Source organism: Rousettus aegyptiacus, unplaced genomic scaffold (assembly GCF_014176215.1).
Source record: "Rousettus aegyptiacus isolate mRouAeg1 unplaced genomic scaffold, mRouAeg1.p scaffold_m13_p_14, whole genome shotgun sequence".
Lineage (NCBI taxonomy): Eukaryota > Metazoa > Chordata > Mammalia > Chiroptera > Pteropodidae > Rousettus > Rousettus aegyptiacus.
This window is the reverse complement of record NW_023416289.1, coordinates 45,910,377-45,931,435: the sequence shown is the minus strand read 5'-3', so window position 1 is coordinate 45,931,435 and position 21,059 is coordinate 45,910,377. Positions and strand designations below refer to the sequence as shown.

At 51.1% G+C, this 21,059-nt stretch overlaps 2 protein-coding genes across 11 annotated transcripts; one reads left to right on the top strand and one right to left on the bottom strand.

The window, feature by feature from the left end:
• Positions 1 to 89: 89 nt before the first annotated feature.
• PRRG2 (proline rich and Gla domain 2) lies at positions 90 to 5,802 on the bottom strand. Of its 10 annotated transcripts, none has more exons than XM_016122345.2 (8): positions 5,746 to 5,802; positions 4,939 to 5,009; positions 4,179 to 4,316; positions 3,823 to 4,004; positions 3,606 to 3,645; positions 1,976 to 2,111; positions 1,031 to 1,177; positions 90 to 704 (listed from the first exon to the last, which is right to left on the bottom strand). In XM_016122345.2, exons 3-8 carry the CDS (start codon positions 4,261 to 4,263, stop codon positions 686 to 688), a joined length of 609 nt encoding a protein of 202 aa, XP_015977831.1. In that variant the 5' UTR covers positions 4,264 to 4,316; positions 4,939 to 5,009; positions 5,746 to 5,802; the 3' UTR covers positions 90 to 685. The 10 variants fall into 10 exon arrangements, with proteins under 10 accessions (XP_015977831.1, XP_015977836.1, XP_015977834.1 ...); XM_016122350.2 differs by having other exon boundaries at positions 4,179 to 4,276; positions 5,746 to 5,796; XM_016122348.2 differs by lacking the exon at positions 5,746 to 5,802 and adding an exon at positions 5,685 to 5,709.
• On the top strand, positions 5,785 to 18,381 carry LOC107498812 (nitric oxide synthase interacting protein). The gene is made up of 9 exons (XM_016122344.2): positions 5,785 to 5,901; positions 12,928 to 12,998; positions 13,582 to 13,687; positions 14,763 to 14,844; positions 14,955 to 15,114; positions 15,190 to 15,314; positions 15,440 to 15,627; positions 15,751 to 15,859; positions 16,145 to 18,381. Exons 2-9 carry the CDS (start codon positions 12,929 to 12,931, stop codon positions 16,214 to 16,216), a joined length of 912 nt encoding a protein of 303 aa, XP_015977830.1. The 5' UTR covers positions 5,785 to 5,901; position 12,928; the 3' UTR covers positions 16,217 to 18,381.
• The last annotated feature ends 2,678 nt before the right edge of the window (positions 18,382 to 21,059 follow it).

The following is a 21,059-nucleotide window of genomic DNA, read 5'->3' as shown; positions in this document are numbered from 1 at the left end:
GGCCTGGGGGTGTAGGGCGCAACATTTGTACAGAAAGCCAGCCAGCTTCACCACGCGCAGACGCGCCTGGGATCGCGGTTCAGTTTATATGATTTTTTATTTTTTATTTTTTGCATTGTTTCACTTTCTTTGGTTTCTTTTCCAAAGGATTTTTATTTAGGGGAAGAGCCGAACTCCAGTCCCCCGGGTGCAATGCGAGCCTGCCCCCACCGAGCACGGTTGCAAATATGCCACCCACCCTGTCCCTGGGTCGCGAAGCGCCCCTGTACGAGTACGGGGAGTGCTCGAAGACGTACGTGTGCACGGGCGGGGCTCGGTGTGTGCGTGGCCCTGGAGGGAGATGGCCGTGTCAAACCTGTTCACACACGCAAGTCCACACACCCGGCCCGCGCGCCTGGGTCCGAGTTTCCACGACACGCCTACCCCGGGGGCGGGGCCGGTGGGTACCCCAAGGTCAGGAGAGCATAGGAGCCTGTGAGGCGCCGGGACGCGGGAACACTTTCGCCAGGGACATGCGTGTATCCGTACGCGGCGGAAACACGTGTGCCAGGGTAGGCCTTAGGCCAGAGGACCCCCTACTCCCACCACCCCTCAAGCTCAGCTCCGCTGTTTGAGGCCTGGGGGCTTCCGTATTCCGGTGTGAATCTGGGGCACGGTTCGGGGACCCCGGCTCGGAAGCTGCTCTTCAGCGGGGCCTCCGGAGGCTGCATGGGGAGGGGCACAGTGAGGAGTCAAAGACCCGGCTGTTTTTCCTTTTTTTTTCCCCCACAACCGAGACCACCCCAACCCGCCCTGCGCATCTGAGCCAATCCCGGACCCTCTGAGCACAAGACCCACCCTCCTCTAATGCTCCACACTCACAACGCTGGGCCACGCCCCCGGGCAATTGCACAAGGCCCCGCCCCCGCGCTCCAAACCTCTCCTCGAATAATAACGCCAAAATTCCAAGTCCCGCCCCTGAGCACACGCCCCTCCTCCAGCAGTGCCCTACCCTCTGCTCCCCGCCCCCGAGAGAAGCCCAGCCCCGTACCTAGTATAGGGGGGCGGCGGTGCGTCGTGCACCCCAGAGGCAGCCAGAGCCTGCTCGTAGGTAGGGAGGCCTGGGGGTGGGAGTAGAGGCAGGGGCGTCGGCGGGCCAGGCGCGCTCAGAGGACTCAGAGAGCTGATGAGCTCGGCCCTGGGGACACAAGGTGCACGGTTAGCAGGGGGAACCTACAGGGTTGAGAGACTTAAGAGATGGAGGGAAGATTTAGGAAGACAGAGACTCTGAGGGTGGTAGGGGAACAGAGGTAGAAGGAAAACAGACCCGGGAGAAAGAGGGTCATCTTCCATCTGACACCCAGAAAAGTACCTCAAGATGACAGGCAGATGCATAGGGACAGGCAGACCCAAAAATGAACTGCTGAGACAATTCACAGACACACATGTGCTCAAGATAGAGGCAGAGTAATGGAGAAAAAGACGGCCCTGCAGAGAGACAGGTCGACACAGGAAGAGAGGCAACACAGATGCCCACCTAAAATAAATTCTTCCTAAAAGTCCCCAAGACTGACACTCGAGCACCCTTTTAGACCCTGCCACTGAGAAAGACATACCTAGACAACTACAGGCACACACAAACGTGCTACACCCTGTACCACAGAAACTGACATACCACAGACACCCACAGATACCCACAGACCACAGGCTGCAGCTTCACCAGATACAATATCCAGAGCAATTATTGCACAGAAACCTGGAACTGCAAAGACAGGCAGCAAATACTGATTGAGTCCCTACTGTGTGCCAAGTACTAAGGATATAGTCAGACAGGCAGACAGGTGTCACAGCTAGACACATGATCTCCTCAGATCTTTCATCAGTGCCCACCTGTCCCCAATCCTCGGTGAATCTCCTTAGGTCAACCCTTCCTCCCCTGCTCACCCTTCTCTCCAGCCCCCAGCCCTCACCCACGTCCTCCCTGAACCCCCCTTACTCTTGGGGACAGGGCTGCTGGCCTCGACGCCGTCGCCAGTGGAGATACCAAAAAGCTCCCAGGCCGACCAGGACAATGAGCAGGATGCCGGATGTCAGCCCCACAGCCAGGCCTGCTACATCCACTCGTCCACGCCCTGGAGTGGGGGAAGGTGGGAGGAGCCACTGCTTCAGGGGCTGCCGACCACCCCAACATCCAAATGCCTTCCTCCTGAGGTAGGAGCACTGGCCAAGGAGCAAGGCAGCACTGGGGCCACTTCCTAGCTGTGTGACCTCGAGCAACTCACCTCATTTCACTGAGCCTCCATTTCCTGTTCTGTAAAATGGGATGATAACCCCTCTCTGACAGGTGGCAAAAATTCACTGAGATAAAGTGCATGAGGGGGCTGTGACAATTTCATCTGGTACTAGAAAATAGACACAGCATCCCCACAATGATGGAGGCCCCTCCCTGGACACAGGTTGGGTCAAGGCCATCCTAAGCAATCTGTCTGCTAAGACTGCAGGTGACTCGCTACGGCAGGGCAAGGAGAATTCATTCATGTAGCCCCTGTCCTAAGGTGCAACCCCTTTAGCAATCGAAGCCTCCAGTCTGAGAAAAAGGGTCAAGGAGCACAGGGAGGGGTGTACAGGAAGGACCCCAGTTTTGCCAGGCCTTGCTAGGTGTTGCTGCTGGGAAGACCAACTTTAGCAGTTGGGGGGCTTTCCTCAAACAGTAAACCCCAGGCTTTTAGCCCTTTTGGCAAAAAGCTGCACTGAGAAGCCAAGCCCTCCAGATTCTGACATGTTTCAGGTGAATTCAAGAAGCCACCAGGCATCCTTAGGCTTGTAGCAACGCAGTTACCTCCCCTAGCAACCGGGCTCCAATGTAAGCGCTCCAGCCCAGACCTAGGGCCTGTTGCTAAGGTACATCCACCCCTAGCAACCATGCCACAAGGGGGTGGGGCCTCTGATGCCTGGAGTGGGGGTCCTCCTTAGGCAAGAGGCCTTGGGTCTGGAGCCTGGCTAGGTATGGTTGCCAGGGAGAAGGCCCCCTTAGCAACCAGGCTGAGGCTGGGATGGTCTGTGGGGGAGGGGAAGCCAGCCAGGTAGTGAGTGATGTGGGGCTTCCTTGGTCTGGCCTGGGCAGGCCTTGTTGCTAACCAGCAGCCCTTCCCCCCCTTAGCAACAAGGCTGCAGCCATGATGGGGCCTCAGAACTAGGAGGAGGGGTTGGGAGTGGGTGGACTGGTCAGGTGAGGGCCCGCAGGCTTGGAGAGGCCCTGTTGCTAGGGAGCAGTCCCCCTAGCAACCAAGCTGGAGAAGGGGCTTGGGCTCTGAACTCCAAAGAGGACCTCAGGTGAGCCAGAGCCTCTGAGCCGGAGGACAGATGGACCCCCAGGCTGTAATTCCTCCCTCTACCCATACTTCCCCCTTCCTGGGAACATGGGTCACCTTCGAATAAGGTGTGGTGGGTTCCTCAGGCAGGGGCTCCAGTCTCAAAGGAAGGGACAACTACCTCCAGAAACAGACCTTTAACAACCACCTTCAGGAACTCGGGGAGCACAGAATTTGGAGTGGGGGCGATGATTCGGTTTCCATGGGAAAGGGCTACCTTAGCTGCACAGAACAGGGCTTGGCTCCTCTACTCACCTCCTTTGCCATTGTAGATGTAGGTCTCCCAGAATTGTTTCTTGAAGGGGTAGTAGAGAAGGCAAAAAGACAGCTGTCAGCTGGGAGATCCTACATGCTCAAACCAGCCCACCCTGATTTCTGAACCCAAATCAGTAGAGGGAGTTGAGGGCTAGAACCCCCCTACCCCACCTCCACTCCAGAGCCTGGAGAAGACAGAGGGTCCCCAAGCTCTCACCGTCCAAGTATTGTCCTCAAAGTACTCCCGTGCCTCTTCCCAAGAACACTTCTCCTCGTAACACTCCCGTTCCAGGTTCCCTGGCGTGAATAGCTCCAAGTCCCAGTGGTTGGCTCGTGGAACCCGCCTATGGCTGCCCAGGAAGTTCCAGGCCTCTGGGGAGTCCAGGAAGACTTCTGGGCCTCAAGGACATGAGGGGCAGAAAAGTGAAGGACTAGGGACTTGAAGGAACTTGAACCTAAGGGGACAGAGAGCTATGGGATCCTGGGATAGGAGGGGACTAGAGGCAAGGGTTCCTGGGTCAGGGGAAGTTAGATGTCAGCTCCTGGACACCAGCTCTTCCCCCGAACACTCACCTTGATCTTGCTTCCCACTGGGTGAGGTGTCCAGGCAAGTGGTCAACCCCAGGTATACCAGCAGCAGAGAGGGGTGGCTCCTCATAGTTTGTGGACACCTGGAATCAGGTGTGATAGAGATGACAGGTGCCTCAGCCCCTAAGGAACAAGGCAAGGTCTCTCTGACTGGACTTCTGTGGCCCATGAATTATAACAATAGCAGACATTGGCGTAGCCTGTATTCTGGGCCAGGCACTGTTCAATGCAATTTACCTATATCAACTCAGTTTAATTTTCACAGCAGTGCTATTATTATCCTCATCATATAGAAGAGGAAATTGAGGCACAGAGAGGTCAAAGAACTTGGCCAAGATCATATGGTCTGCAACATTCAGAGGCAGATTTGAGCAAAGGCAGTGTGCCTCCGGAGACTGGAGCAGGGAGCTTATTTTTTCCCCTCTGTGTCTGCAGCGCCTAGCACAGTTTTGGCACATAATAGGTGCTCATAAACATGTCCACTGGTGATCGAGATTCCTTCCTTCCTGATAATTTCCACATGTCCCATCTCGCTCCATATCCATTGCTACATCCACCCACAGAGACCAAAGCTTACAGGAGAGGTGAGAGCAGGGGCCTATATTCTTGGGTTCAAGGGGAGGAGGAGGCAAGGGCCCTGGACTCCTGGGCTTGGGGTCCCCCAAATTTCTGGGACCCAAAGGAGCAGGAAGGTAGGACGCTGATGTCCCCAAGCTAGGCTCTGCCTCCAGGGTCATTCACTTACCTGCTCAGACTTGTGAGTACTGCTCCCTCCTCCTTAAGCAAAGCCTCAGGGGCCAGCTGCGGCCAGGATAGCTGTGAAAGGGGACAGCGAGAGGGGAGGGGAGGGATGGGTTCCCCACTCCGCTCCCGCACTCCCCTATAATCGGCCTGATCCCGGTTCCTGGCAGAGGGGTGGGGTTTGCGATTACCTGTCCTGGGCGGGACTCAGGTAAGAGACAGAGTATTTAAAGGGACCTTATGATGAAGGGCCTGTCTAGAGCCCCATAGGGAGGCCAGGGTCTACGACACCGTGGGACACTTAGGAGATTGGATATGCGCCTCCTCCAGTTTCCCCAACGGGAGGTCGCCCGGCTGAGCTAGGAAAACAAACGTCTAGGTTTCCAGATGTTTAGCTATCTACAAACTGGGGGGGACTGTATGCCTTCGTCCCTGCGGGAAGGCAGATATGCCGCAGTAAATTCCTGTTTCCTGGGGTGATTTGGACGCTTTGACTTTCGATTTCTCAATTGCTCTGTTTATCAAATGGGAACAGAGGGGCTGTCCCTTATCAATTGTCCCTTAACTTACAGCAAGAAAAGTGGGTGATATACTTAGGGAAGTGGGTTTCTCAATCGCAGGAGGAAGTGACTAGTCCTTAAACTCGGGCTTGGAGAGACGCAAAGCTTGGGTACAAGTAGGAAATCGCCTGCCCCAGTAAATGCCTAGTAGGTACTAAGCGCGCCCCAGAGTCACGCAAGTTTCACTAACCGGAACCTTCGACCTGTCACTCACGTTTCCGGAGGGAGGAAGAGAAGAAGGGAGGACTCACCAAACCAACCGAGGTACCTCCGCGAGTAGGGGCAACTCTCCTTCCGGTTTCTTCGACTGTGCGGAAGTGGGCGGAGCTACGAGGGAAACAAGCGTTCCTTTCCGGGGTAGGGGCACAGTTGGAGAATCAACGAAGGGACGGGGAGTTGCTTCTGAGGTGAGTTCCAGGCGGTGACGGCATCGCCGGCCCGAGTCCTGGGGTCCTGAGGGAGACATGGGCAGGATTTCGATAATCCAGTCGTCTTTCAATGTATCTTAAGTTTCTTAATTTAAAACAACCCCCCTTCCATCCCGCTCTGTATTTTTCTCGCTGTGATTTCAATTTTCATTGAAGAAACTGGGTCAGTTATTCTGTCGATCATCCCACCATCTGGATTTGTCTTTTTGTTTCTTTATAATCTCATTGCACTTATTCCTCTATGCCAGGGTTCAACAGGCCAAAAAACCAAATCCTGCTGTTCTTTAAAAAAAAAAAAAAATCAGCTGTATTGGAATATACTTCACATAACATATAGTTCACCCATGTAAAGTGTACAGTTCAGTAGTTATTAGTATATTCACAGAGTTTTGCAACCATCACCCTAATCGTTTTTATCTCTCCACAAAGAAACGAAGTACCCATCAGCCTGTCAATCCTGTGTCCCCTCCCTGTCGCCCCCGCCCCATCCAGCCCCAGACAACCACTAAACAAATCTACTTTCTAACTCTATGGATCTACCCAATCAGGACATTTCACATAAGTGGAATCATTTTTCTGTGTGGCTTTTTTCACGAAGCGTAACGTTTCAAGGTTCATTCACATGGTACAGTGAGTGGATCGGTGCTTCATTTTTTTTATGGGTAAATAATATTCCTTTGTATGAGATCTGCCATACTCTGTTTATCCATTTATCAGTCGCTGGACATTTGGGTTGTTTACACTTTTTGGCTATTGAGAATAATGCTGCTGTGAACATTTGTGTACAAGTTTTTGGGTGGATGGACACATTTTCATTTCCATTGGAATTGGAATTGCTGAATCAAATAGTAACTCTACGTTTAACCTTTTGAGGAACTGCTAGATTTTTCCAGAGTGGCTGCACCGTTTTCCATTCCCACCCTCAGTGTATGGGGGGTTCCAGTTTCTCCATAGGTGTTATTATCTGACTTTTTGATGTTAGTCATTCTAAATGGGTACTAACTGGTATCTCATTGTGGTCGTGTTTGCATTTTCTCAATGATTAATGACGTGGAGCATTTTTTCACGTGCTTCATGGCCATTTATATATCTACTTCGGAGAAATGTCTATTCCAATCTTTTGTCCATTTTTGAACTGGGTTATTTGTCATTTTGTTGTTGAATCAAGTTTTTTATATATATTATAGATACAATGCTTTTATCAGATATATAATTTACAACCACCATCTATGTTTGTACAGCCTGCATGCCAAGAAGGCTTATAACATATTTAAATAATTGGAAAAAATCAAAAGAGTAATATTTTGTGACCCATGACAATTTTATGTGACTCAGATGTCAGTGTCCATAAATAAAGCTTTATTGGAACGCAGCTCTGCCCGTTTATTTACATAATGCCCATGGCTGCTTTTGCCATGCAAGAGTAGGGTCGAGTAGTTGTGACAGGGGCCATATGGCCTGCAGAGTGGAAAATCTTTCCTATCTGGCCCTTTTTGGTCCATCCTTGCTATATTCTCTGACTTTCGAGGTAGGAAATTAAATCTAAAGGTTTGATTAAATTTAGATTCGGCCATTTCACTGCTGGTAGCTTCATGTTGCATAACACCCGTATGTCCCACTTTTAGTGATGATGAGACCGATGAGGGGCTTCAGTTGGTGTTTATGGACTTAATATTTGACCCCTCCCCACAAACGCATATGTCAAAGCCCAGCCCCCAACAAGACTGTTTGGAGATTCAGCCTTTATGGATGTAATTAAGGTTATATGAGGTCCTAAGGGTGGGATCCTGACCCATTGGGTTGGTGTCCTCGTAAGAGGAGATGCCAGCGAGTGCTCTCTCCTCCCAGTGGGAACACGAGAAGGTGGGCAGCCATCTGCAAGCCAGGGAGAGCATCCTCCCCAGAACCCAACCATGCTGCCACCCTGATTTTGGACTTCCAGCTTCCAAAACTGGGAGGAAATAAACATCCATTGCTTAAGCCACCCGAGCTGTGGTGTTTGTCTTGGCAGCCCAGGCAAACTAACAGACAGGAAGAGCACAAACCTGCCATTGTAAACTACCTTCTTCTCCTTTCCACTAGTTTAGCCCTGAGAATTCCCGGTTCCCATCAGCCTTTCTCTGAATGGCATCAGTCGACAGTCGTTCCTCCTATGGTTTTCATCTGAGTGGTTGGGTTTTTGTCATGAGCTGTGTCCAAGAAGCAGTAGAAGGGAGTGACTTAAAGTTCCATTTTTAAAGCTCACTGGGGCCCGTCTGTCCCTCTGGGCATCTGTTTTGTCACCTGTAAGCTGGGGAGAACCTACCTCTGGAGGTTGTCATGAGGACTGGGTATGTTCAGGCCCATGAAGTGCTCAGGGCCCGGCGTATAAATGTTTGAAGGATATGATGATCACTTCTATTATTTTAGTGCTTTTGAGATTAATTTGTTGATTGTTTAGGTGATCAGTTCATTGATTACATACTTCTCTTGGCATTGGAAGTCATTAACTGATCTCATCGCAACTTCTCTGAGCCCCCGACCACCCAGGCATCAGGCAATGCTGCCACCTGGACAGGGGTCTGAGCCAGGCCTCCTCTAGCGGTTCCTAGTCCAGAGGGGAAGCCGGTGAGGGGTAGCGGCTGTGCTGGGGGTAACTCGGACATTATCAGGCAGGGCTCAGGGAACACCTAACTCAGTCTGGAGAGCCTTCCGGAGAGGCGACTCCTCATGGAGCCTGCAAGGAGGCAGGGGACAGGGTTTCTAGGGGGAAGGACTGGGCACACAAAATAGCTGTCCTGTTCCACGCGGAGTCCAGCACAGTGCCTGAGGCCGCCTGCAGCCAGGCTACAGACTCGGGGACCTGGGTCGAGCCCAGGCTGCACAACCCTGGGCATCTGCCCGTGCCTCTGACCCTTGCTGTGGCAACAGTTTGGATTGTGGTGTAATTCGACGGAGTACTATGTGTGAAATACTTAGAGCAGAGCCAGGCTCACTGAACCTCTTCAACATCAGCCATTACTAATAGAAAATCTCAGCTTGCATCTGCTACTGGAGAATTCTCTCTCTCCTGTTTTCAACACGTCCGGTTTCTGTGATTTCCTCGAATGTAATTAGCCCTTTATCACAGAAGCCTCTGTCCCCCTGGGATGGCCTTGTAGGGACAAAGCTTGTAGCACCTTTAGGGGCTCAAGGGAATTGCTGGTTCAGGATCCAGACAGAGCAATTGCAAGAAGAGGGAGATGGGAGTCGGGGAAATCTGAATGCGAGCCGGAGCGTAGATGACGTTAAGGAATTATGAACGTGTCAGAGGCATGGTGGCCACATTTCTAAAAGCCCTCCTGCCTCACACCCTCCAGTACAGTAGCCACGAATCCCAAGGGGCTGTGGAGAACTTCAATATGTGGCTAGTGCCACTGCAGGACTGAAGTTTTTAATTATTTCATTGTGATTAATTTTAACTTAAGCACCAACACTTGATTCAGCCGTTGGAAAACTTTTAAGTATGTCTGAAACGACGGAGGTGCGTGAATGTGCGTTTATTTGCACCTCTGCATTTTATGAAGCCTCAACGTGGGACAAGTGTCTCCAGTGGAAATTTAGTGTCTCAATTGAGATGTGTCAAAAGAGTAAAATATACCCTGGATTTTGAAGACTTTGTGCAAAAATAGGAATTCTCGCATCGTGACCTTCCTGAAAGGACTGACAGTTGTCACATGGTTGAGATGGCAGCTCCAGAGCCCAGCTGCTGGGGTTCAAATCCCAGCTCTGCTACTTCCCAGCTGGGAGGCTAATGCGAAGCTTTTTTACCCCTCCCGTAAAATGAGAGTGATGACAGAATAGTCCATGTGGCTTCGATGTGTCCTCTCCAAAATCCTAATGGCAGCAGATGGCCCTAGTTCTGTTTTCTACTTTGAGATTGTCTTGCTGCAGAGACAGGGTAGCTTGGTGGCCGAAAGATCAGCGTCCAGGGTCTGAGGTCGTGGCCCCAACACCTGCCTTTGACCCCTGGCAGGAAGTTCTCAGACCTTTCAGTCTCCGGACCTGGAAGCCACCAAAGACTCTGAGTTCTATCAAGATTTGCCCTCTCAGAAATTAAAATACATTAAAAATGTTTTTTGAGATAGAATTCACATAACACAAAAGTCACCCACTTAGAGTGTACAGTTCCGTGGTTTTTAGCGTGTTCACTATTTTGTGCCACCATCACCATTTTCTGATTCCAGAACATTTTCATCACCCCAGAAAGAAACCCCGCACTCCTCAGCTGTCACTGCCCACCCCCATCCTCTTATCGTCCGCTCCCTGTCCCTGTCCCTGGGGATATTCCCTTTCAGGACATCTTATTTAAATGGAAGCAGGAAGATATGTCTTCTGTGTCTGGTTTCTTTCATTTATTGTAACATAACAACTTTCAAAATCTGAGGACGAACAAGCGCACCTTCCATTACCTTCAGAGCAGTGACATTCTTACCCATCACAGCCTCCGAAAACGCCACAGAATAGAAGAAAGGGGAATTGACTGTTGTGTTATGGAAATCGTCCTGTGGGCCCCCTGAAAGTATCTTCAGGACCCCTGGGGTCACTGGACCTTACTGAGAACCACTGCCCCAGGCAAATGGCTTCATGTCTAAGCCTCAGTTTGTCTATCTGCAAAGTGGACGTGGTGGTGGGACAGACTTCAGAGGGTGGCCGAGGTTGGATGCTGACGAGACGAGGGTGTGGAGAGTTGCCGGAAGTCAGGGATCAAGCAGTGTCGCTCGTGAGTATTCCCATATAATATGAAAATCATGTAGCAAGGTAAAAAAAAATAATAATAATGCTCCCTTTTTAGCTGTTCCTCTCTCTCTATGAGGGAAAATGTCCCAGTCCATGGAGGCAAAGACATCGAAATACCCCGTTCTTGGCCACAGGACAAGCAGCCCAGTGCCAAATAGCACAGAGGGTCAAGGGAGTTGACAACTAAGAATAGAGTGGGGAATTTGGCCCTGAGGAGGTCAGCCTGACCTTCATTAGTGGCAGTTGGGGGGCTGGGTGGAAGCCAGGGGACCGGGGTGGAGGAGTGGGTGGCAGGTGAGTGAGGGGAGGCAGCAGGTGCTGGACACTTGCTCAAAAGCTTGGGGGTGAGGGGAAGTCGGAGGAGGGGGCTGTGCATCAAGTCGAGGTGTTTCGCCAAGGTTAGCTTCTGCGAGCAGCAGCACAGCAGCCACTTTTGGGGTAACAAGGCCCTCTGTATCTCAACTGGGACGTTATGAGAGTGCGTACATTGGTCAGAAACGCATGACGCTGCCTCCCGAGTCCCTGCGTCTGTTCTGTCAGTATACCTGAAAACAAGACTTGAGACAAAGACACCAGTAGGGGGCGAGCGAGATCCGTAGCTCAGAGAGGTTTGTGTTTCAAGTTGTCAAAGTGAAGAGCAAGTTTCTGAAAGCAACCAGAAGGGGGAAGTGAATACAAAGTTACCTTTTATTCTTTGGGAGCTCTTGGTTGTGCCCTCCACGCCCCACCTCCGGCTTCTGGGTCCTCTTTGACCCCAGGGAACTGGAGAGAATATTTCCTGAGCACCCCTGGTGTGTCACGCTTTGAGCATGACTTCATTGAGTCTTCACAGCAATCCAATCCCCTGGTTATCACCACTTTTTACACAGGAAACTGGGACTCAGGAAAAGGCTGTTGCCAGTACAGAGCCACAGAGACTAGGAGGTCAACCTTGGACTCAGCCCAGGCAGGAGGTCACATTGCTTAAGTCTCTGCATGTAGATCTACCTAACTCCTTCTCACTTCATTTATTTAGTCCTGTTTGTCCCCTGCGAGTCCCCTACCCTACCTGGGCCACCATTCTGATATGCGTGATCCTTTTATTTGTAGGTGTTCTTTAAACTCTCTCGTTTTGTGCATGTGTAGATTGTTAGCGATCTCATTTATTTCTTCCTTTTTTCACCCACATTGTGTTTTTAAGGTCCATCCATGATGCTTTGCACACACCTAGTCATATACATCCCACGGCTGCGTAGTCTCCATGATGGGCAGTCACCCTCTGTTGTCCAGGGAGGGACATTCATTTGGCTTCGACTTGCCTGCAGTGTAAATAGCACTGCTGTGAACATCCTTATATATGCACCTTTGTGTCTCTGAGACTGTCTATGGGACACTTACACTCAGGTTGCTAAAGTACCTCCAGCCTGTGTTCCAAGACAGCTGACCCTGTCCACTCAACCCCAGCATCGCCCGATAGTTTCCACGACTGACCCCACATCCCCACCCAGCCTTGGTCTCACCCGGCTTTCAAAGTTTCACCAGCCTGATGATACGTGTAACGTGGTAGCTCAATGTGGTCTCCATTTGGGTAGAGTTCGAACATCTCTCCAGCCCCTTGCTGGCCTTGGAGCTTCTTCTGTCAATTGTCTCTTCATATCTTTTGCTTGTTTTCCTTTTGGGGTAGCTGGGTTTTTCTCGTTGATTTGCCAGAATGCCATGTGTTGTCGGTGGTGCTCCGGATGGTTGTTTTGAAAACTCAGAATTTATTCTGGTGTGATTGAGACGTTAGGGATCGATTTGAGCATAAAGCCTTTGGTTACATGTGAATTCATCCACAAGAAAGACTAAGTGAACCCAGAAATCCACACTCAGTTGGAATGAGCATGCAGGCGTACTGAGCACAGAGCACATGCACCTTGAACATCAGCTGGGCACCTCAGTTCCCTGCGTGTGTGAGGAGCCACACCCAGCCACACATGGTGCTGGAACTTTCCATCAGATTTCAAATAACTGTCCTTCCGGCACCTCACTATAATTCATAAGGCGCAGCCCTGCCGACACCCACAAGCAAACCACAGGTCTTTTTCAAGATAGTGACTTTTCTTTTTTGGAAGGTGTAAGAATTCCTTAAGCATTTAACATGTGTAAAACTGTCCTTCCCCCCTCCTCCCGCGCCAGCTTTCCCATCTGGGGCGCAGATCAGCCCTGAGGGCGTCCCTGTGCGGGCTCCCTCCAACCACCATTGCAACTGTCCCTTCCTGTCCCCAGGATGACGCGGCACGGGAAGAACTGCACGGCGGGAGCTGTCTACACCTACCACGAGAAGAAGAAGGACACAGGTACTGGGTCGGGAGGCGGACATGTGTCTCAAAGACACCGTTTCAGTTTGTACCTCTGGTTGTGCTTTCCACGCGTGTCTTTCCCCCAGTTGATGGTCATGAACACATATGTGACAGTCAACATGAGTGGCAAGCCCCACCCCCTACTGTGCAGGCTGACTTTGGTCTCCAGCCCCTCCAGAGGTCAAGTTGATGCATATGGCCAAAGCCCCCAGGTGAACAAACATGCTCCTATCAGGCAGGACACGCCAAGGGTCTAGAGGGTCCTTCCCAAAGCCCACCAAGGGCCAGGCCTTTGTTGTCACTGTTGTCATGGCCATATTTCAGAGGAGGAAACTGAGGCCCAGAGGGGTTCAGGAGCTTGAACTTGGTCACAGAGCCAAGTGACCAAGAGCTTAGGGGAGCCTGTCGCCTGCCCTCTGGGGACTGACACCTTCCTGTGGGTGACACACAGCCCAAGCTCTTAGCTACCCATTTCTCTCTGAGTCCTCTCCCCTCTGAGCTCTCCCTATGCCTCTCTCTTGGGATCTAGAGAGGGGCATGTGTCCAATCCCTCCATCCCTCTGCCTGTCTCTGTTCCCAGCGGCCTCAGGCTACGGGACCCAGAACATTCGACTGAGTCGCGATGCTGTCAAGGACTTCGACTGCTGCTGCCTCTCTCTGCAGCCCTGCCACGACCCGGTTGTCACGTGAGCTGGGGACATGGGTGGTGAGGGCAAGGGAATGTCAAAAAGGGGATGATGAGGGTGCACAGCCAGGGTGCTGAGGGCAAACATTAACCTCCCAGAGCTTTAGCGTCCTCTTCTGAGATGTGACCATGATCCCGGTATGGTTTGTGGGGAGTGGGAAAGAACAATTGTAATAGAGGGGACAGCTCCTAGGACATCGCCTGGCTTGTAATGACCTCTCACATGTGGAACACTGTCACCCACCTCAGACGGCCCGGCAAAGGTTTCAGTGAGATACTGGGTATAAGGAACTTAGTCCAGTGATTAAATACGTCCTCGACACACGTCTGTTTTATAGAGAGAGTGACGAGAGTGCACTGTGGTTCAGGGTCCCTGCGGCCACTTTCATGTTCTGTGACTCACTAGAACTCACAGAAATGAGCAAAGCTGCTAACTCACAGTGCAAGTTTATTACAGTGAAAGGATATGAATGAAAATCAACAGTGGGACAAGGTCCAGGAGAGGCCAAGTGCGAGCTTCCGGTTGTCTCTCCCTGTGGAGTCATACGATCAGCCCTATATCCTCCCAGCCATGATGTGTTACAGCACAGTACTCCCACCAGGGAACTCACCCGAGCCTCAGTGTCCAGGGTTTTTATTAGAGGTCGGTCACGTAGACATGGCTGACCACCGTGTGGCTGACCTTGGTTTCCAGCCCCTCCAGAGGTCAAGCTGATACCATATGGCCAAAGCCTCTGGGTGGACAGACACTTTTATCAGGCAGGACTCTCCAAGGGTCTAGATGGTCCCTCCCAGCCCGCTAAGGGCTAGTCCTTTGTTTGGACCGTGAGGGGTTTGGACAGCCCAGCCAAGTCACTGCAGCAGATTCTTCGGGCACGCCAGAGCATTTCACGAAGCCAGGAGAGTTCTAGCGGTACTGTGACTTCAGAGCGAGGCTGAGAGCCGAGCAAGCTGCTGCCCGTGACGTGGTGGGTGGTGCCCAGGGCAGGGCGCTGACATTGAGCATGTGGTCATGAAGGCCTGGCTATGCGCCCTGGGCCAGGCCCACGCATTCCTAGCCCATCCTCTCTCTGCAGCCCAGATGGCTACCTGTATGAGCGTGAGGCCATCCTGGAGTACATTCTGCACCAGAAGAAAGAGATCGCTCGGCAGATGAAGGTGATGAATGAGAGGAGGGGGCACAGGACATGTCATGGTTTTGATGCTGAGCTCATGAGCAGAGCCCCCCTGGGCCTCTTCCTGGCTCACTTCTTCCCCGTTGTCTCTAGGCCTACGAGAAGCAGCGGGGCGCCCGGCGAGAGGAGCAGAAAGAGCTGCAGCGGGCCGCGGCCAAGGACCAGGTGCGGGGCTTCTTGGAGAAGGAGGCAGCCATCGTCAGCCGGCCCCTCAACCCCTTCACGCCCAAGACCAGCCCGGGAAATGGCCTAGGTGATGGGGAGCAGGCCTGCGGGTGAGTAGGGGTTCTCCCTCAGGGGTGGCAGCTGAACCCTTGTCCCCCTTTAGATGATACCCAGCCCGGCCCCAGTGCGGGCACCACAGGCAAGGACAAGGACAAGGACAGAGCACTGCCCAGCTTCTGGATCCCGTCGCTGACCCCCGAAGCCAAGGCCACGAAGCTGGAGAAGCCGGTGAGCCACCCCCTCGACCCAAGGGGGCCGGGGTCCCACAGTGTCCCTGGAGCGCCCTTCACAGCCTCATCCTCTGCACCTGGCCCAAACCCACCTGCTGACCCTGCCCCCTCCTGCTCTCACAGTCGCGCACCGTGACCTGCCCCATGTCGGGGAAGCCTCTGCGCATGTCGGACCTGACGCCCGTGCGCTTCACGCTGCTCGACAGCTCCGTGGACCGCGTGGGGCTCATCACGCGCAGTGAGCGCTATGTGTGCGCTGTGACACGCGACAGCCTGAGCAACGCCACGCCGTGCGCCGTGCTGCGGCCCTCGTGAGTCGCTGTGACGGGGGGGTCAACCCGGGGACCTGTGGGGCGGGGCCAGGCCTGGGACCGTGGCTTTCCCTCTTGGGGCGGGGCCTCCGATGGATGTCACCACCCTTCCCCTCATCGCAGTGGGGCCGTCGTCACCCTTGAGTGCGTGGAGAAGCTGATTCGGAAAGACATGGTGGACCCTGTGAACGGGGAGAAGCTCACAGACCGCGACATCATCGTGCTGCAGCGGGTGAGCAGGGCCCCTTCCGAGGGGCCCTCTTCCGGGTCCCCTCTCCGAGGGCCCGCCCCCACCTTCCCAGTCCCCTTCCCCCGAGACTCCGCCTTCCTGCCAAGAAGTCCCTCCCCAGGGCCCACCCCTCACCTTCCCGTACGTCCACTCCAGCCCCGGACTCCGCCCCTTTATCCCGCACCCCTCCTTCCTAGCGAGGTCCTCCTCACATTGCGGGCTTAGGATGCGCCGCCGCCACCTGCAGCCCGCAGTCCGCCTTCACCTCTGCCTTCTCCCCTCCCCCAGGGCGGCACGGGCTTCGCCGGCTCCGGAGTGAAGCTGCAGGCGGAGAAGTCGCGGCCCGTGATGCAGGCCTGAGTGCGCGTGAGACCAAATAAAAGGGCTTGGAGGCGACTGGCTGTGCGGCGCCTTCATTCACTGCTGGAGCCCCGGGGACGCGGTGGGCGCGCGGGGTGCCCGGGGTCTGAAAGCACGGACTGAGAGTATCTCATGTGTTCTCACGTTAGAGTGAAATCGGGATGGAATGCAATTGTCCAGCGTTAAAATTAGTTAAGAGTGGCCAGAGGTCGAAGTCCTAGCCGTCACCATCTGAGGGCGCCACTTTAGTAGGCTCGGTGGTCCCCCTCGCACCCTTTTGAGTTATGCCAAGTGAAGCCTGTCCATGAACACCTGTCCCGGAGTCAAGCGTGATAATAACACACCCAAAGGAAGTCAAGTGCTGTGACAGAGAGCGGCAGGCGGCCAGGAACTTCCCCTCCCCCAGACTCGACTGCGGCAGGGTGAGGAGGAGGAAGGACCCGCCAGGGCGGAGGCCCACAGGCAGCAAAGTGGTCATTGGGTCTGAGGAGCAGAGCAGGGGGCACAGAGTGCTGGAGAGGAGGCGGGGCCGCCCTTAAGTTTTGTGTTGAACAACCACTGAGTCACAAGCATCCCCCGGCAGTGTGGGAAGCGAGAGCACACAGTCAAGCCAAGACGTGAGAAGCAGACAACGTTCCTGCCTCCCTGAGGCTCCTAGCTCCTGCCTTTGCAGTTCTTTCTCCAGGTGTACACAAGTTTTTTCAGCCACAGGGAGATCTCAGCACACGTACAGTCTATCTTTTCATTTTGGTAAAAGGTCTTCTCATCTGAGCACCAGGAAGTGTCCTTGACCACTGTTCAGACAAGTGCCTGTGGTGCAGACCAGATGATGCATCTGGCTGTAGGGAAAGGTTTCAGTAGGAGGGCTGGCGGTATCATCCTTGCATGCTGGAGCAGCCCTGAAAACCAGCATTTGCTCTCGCAGACACTTCTAGAACCTTCTCTTGGTCCTTAAAAGCCTGGCTCACACCCCACTCTTGAGCCCCCAGTCCCTTGAAACTGGGCCAGTTGCCACTGACATTCAGGGGACCCTTACCCTCTGGACCTGTCACTCTACAATGCCCTTAAATCCTTGCCACAGTCCTGGGATGCTTACAGCCGTTTCCCAGAACAGTCCACTGAGGCCAAGAAGACACAACGTGCCCAAACACCCACCACTCTAGGCTATAGCAGAAACGGAGTTTACCCACGGGTCAGCCACCCCCAGAGACTCCCCCAAGGTCCTCCCCTTTTTCCTATTCTTTGTACCCTTTCCCCCCTGGGTATCCTCACACCGTTACCCCACGGACCTCCACTTTTATACCCAGAGTACTTCAAACCATCCCTCCCCTACACACCCCCATGCTTCATCCTCTTTCCCAAGCACCCCCCACCACCCATAGATCCTTCTAGTTTTTTTTCTCATCCCCTCAAGGACTCCAATCTTATTTGTGTATGGTACAGACCACCTCCCCCCCCCCAAAAAAAAAAAAAACTGCAAAGATTTCCAATCTTGCACCTTAATTTCCACCAGGACCCAAAATCCCATTCTTCTATTCACAGATGAGGCCCCTGGTGAGAAGGCAGGGTGCGTGTCAATGTCCTCATTTTAAGAAATAGATTTCCTTTAAGGTTTCAGAGGTAGAAGAGGAAGCAGGAGGCCTACTCGGGAGGAAGCGGAACAGGAAGTGAAAACAAATCTTGTCTTTTCTCAGCAGAGGTTTCCTAGACACTGGTCTGGAGTTTAAAGCAAGAAATGGGCGAGCTGGTGGTTCCAGCCTCCACAGTCCACAGATGGCACTTTAAAGACAATCTCCATTACCTGTTAAGGTGTTTCAGTAGGCGATTTATTCAGGAAAAAGGGAAACCATGCAGACAGAGAACAAATCTTTGGTTGCCAGGAGCAGAGGAGGGATGGACTACAAATGGGGGGTAGCATGAGAATTGGGGGAGGGGAGATGGGATATTCTGTATCTTGATTGTGGTGGTGGTTACATAACGGACGTCTTAGCACTTTCTGTGCAGCATTATTTATAAGACAAAAAACTAGAAACAACCTAAATGTCATTCAGTAGAGAATTGATGAAACTATCTGGAGAGTTGTACTCAGTTGTTAAAAAAAAGGTGGGGGGCAAAGGAAATGAAGACATTCTTTGTGGTTCAAATTAAAATAGTCTTCAAAAATATCTATTCTTAATTACCTCAGTGAAAAATATAATTAAAAATATTTTTCATCGAAGGATTCTGATTTTTAAAAAGTGAAGAGAAACAAGGTAAAAATATTGTTAGTCACCATTGGCATTAGCTTAAATCTGTGTAAATTCTGGAAAGAAACACCAGTTGCCTGTGAGGAGAACTTAGTGAAAGAAAGACACTGTTTTTAGTATATAGCATCTCATATATTTAGAATTTTGTACTCGAGTATGTTACCAAAATTTAAAAAATAACAAAAATGTGAAAAAGGTTAAACAAAAACTTTTGGGGAGAAGCCCTAAAGGTGATAAGGTGCTTGGCAACTTTCCATCATAAGTTGTTCTGTACAAGTAATTTGTTACTATTTGTGAAGATTGTTTATTTTTGGCCCGGCTTCATTAAACCAGCTCTCCTCTGGCCACTAGGTGGCAGTATTTATAACCAAAAGCGTGGAGTCAAACATTGATTCAAATTCCAGTGCTCCCACAGATAAGTTATAAACTCTAGATAAAACAGTCTACAGTAAGAGCATTTGAGATCTTACTTCCCAACATGTCATCAGTTTAGCTCAAATTAACTCTCATAAAAATTTTTAAAAACTATGCAATGCACTAAAGGCACTGGAAAAGTGAACAAAAGTAGACAGAAACTGGAGGGGATTTGAAACTCAGAAAAAAAAGGAAAGGCAAGTGGGTGGGTTTCTCTTCTGTACAGTTTTTAACCTGGGGGCATTTTCCAGTCTGGCCTGAGGGGCAGCTGAAACACCAAAGGAGAAATCCAGCCTCCCTAGCCCAAATCACCACAGCACCAGGAAATGAAGTATAAACCCTGGAAAAGAGAGAGCCCGAGAGGGGGTACTCCAATATTGTGTAGGAACTCTGCCCAGTTATCTAGCTGACCCTGCATAGATGCATAGAGTACACTCCAAGATCCACCTAAAAATAGTGAACTGAATTTTGAGGTACAAATGTCACAGGAAAGACAGAGTTTATAGAAATTACAGTGAATCCAACCAAAAAACACTGTAGTTTTGTATTCTAGAAACAAGAAATTGGAACAGGAAATGAAATAATTTCATTGACAACGGCATAAAAATACTCAGAGATAATTTTTATTTTATTTTATTTTTTTTAGGTGAGGCAACCCTTGGTTGACCTCACAGATTTCAAGGAACTCACACCTACAGCACCTGGTCTTCCTAGGTGGTCTCCCATCTAAGTACAAATCAGGCCCGACCCTGCTTAGCTTCCTAGATCAGACAGGATCAAACTTAAGAGATAAATTTAACGAAAAATAAAATACCTTTTATCTTTTACAAAAGTTAAAGACCTTTACTCCAAAAACTACAAAACATTGCTGAGAGAATTTCAACACTTAGAGCAATGGGGAGATATACTATGTTCATGGATTGGAAGACAATCTTGTTAAAATGTCAGTTCTTCCAACATTTTTGGTCCATAGGTTTACCATCTCACCCTACATTATTTCCATCTCCCCTAAGAAAGAAAACAAAAATCATCAAATATAAGGGATCTGTGACTTGACTTATAAAGGGTATTTCTTTTTCTATTTTAGTTGCTTATGACTTTGTTAGAGGGCTTTATTTTCAAGGACGATTTTAGATTTACAGAAAAATGAAGGGAAAGTACTGAGAGTTCCCATGTATCCCCACTTACCCAGCTTCCAGTTTTCCCTATTATTAACATCTAGCATTAGTGGGGAACTTTGTTATAATTGGTAAACCAGTATCGATACATTATTAGTAACTAAAGTACACAGATACATTAGGGTTCACTCTGTGTGATACATTCTGTGGGTTTTGACTAATGTATAATGACATCTATCCACTATTACAGGATCCTATGGAATAGTTTTACTGCCCTAAAAATCGAGGATTTTTAAAAAGCAAACTTGGAAGTCTGCCATGCATAAAGGTGGACACATTCTGCATGGTCAGCTGGGTAAAGTTTTATAGGCTGCACAGCCCCGGGGAAGCAGTACCCAGCTCAAACTCAGCACCCCAGAATCCACCTCAGGTCCATTCCAGTTCTCCACACCAAGGGGGAGCACTTACCTCTTAGTTTTGCCTGTTCTTGAATTTCCTATAAATGGAATCACATAGCATGTACTTCTGTGTTCAGCTTCTTTTGCTTCAGCAGAACATCTGTGACATTCCTCCATGCCACCGGGGCACCTTGAGATCACCTGCCCATTGCGGTGGCTTCCCTTGGGGGGAGGTCCTACTGTGCATTTACCCCTTCTGTGGACGAGTGTGTGGGTTGTTTCCAGTTTGAGGCTATTATGATTAAAGCGGCTACAAACCTTATTTTTGTGAGCCAATAGCTACATTTCCACTTGGGAGCTACCAGAAGTGGTATTACTGGGACAGACTAAGGCCCATGCTTACCTCTAGAGAATTTAACCAGCAGGTCTCATGGGGCTACAGAAGGAAAATATGCCTGGCTAGTCTTCCCATCCTTCCACCCCTGCCTCCCTCCTGCCACCAACAGCAGAGAGGCTGTTGTCACCTGAGTCAGCTCACATTCATTCTCTCGAAACCCTCCAGGGATCCCTGGCTCACTGAGTAAATTCTGTCCTCATCTTTCTGGGGCTCTGGCACCCTCGATCTTGTCCTATCAAACCAGGACCATGATGTCCTGCCTACAAGCCC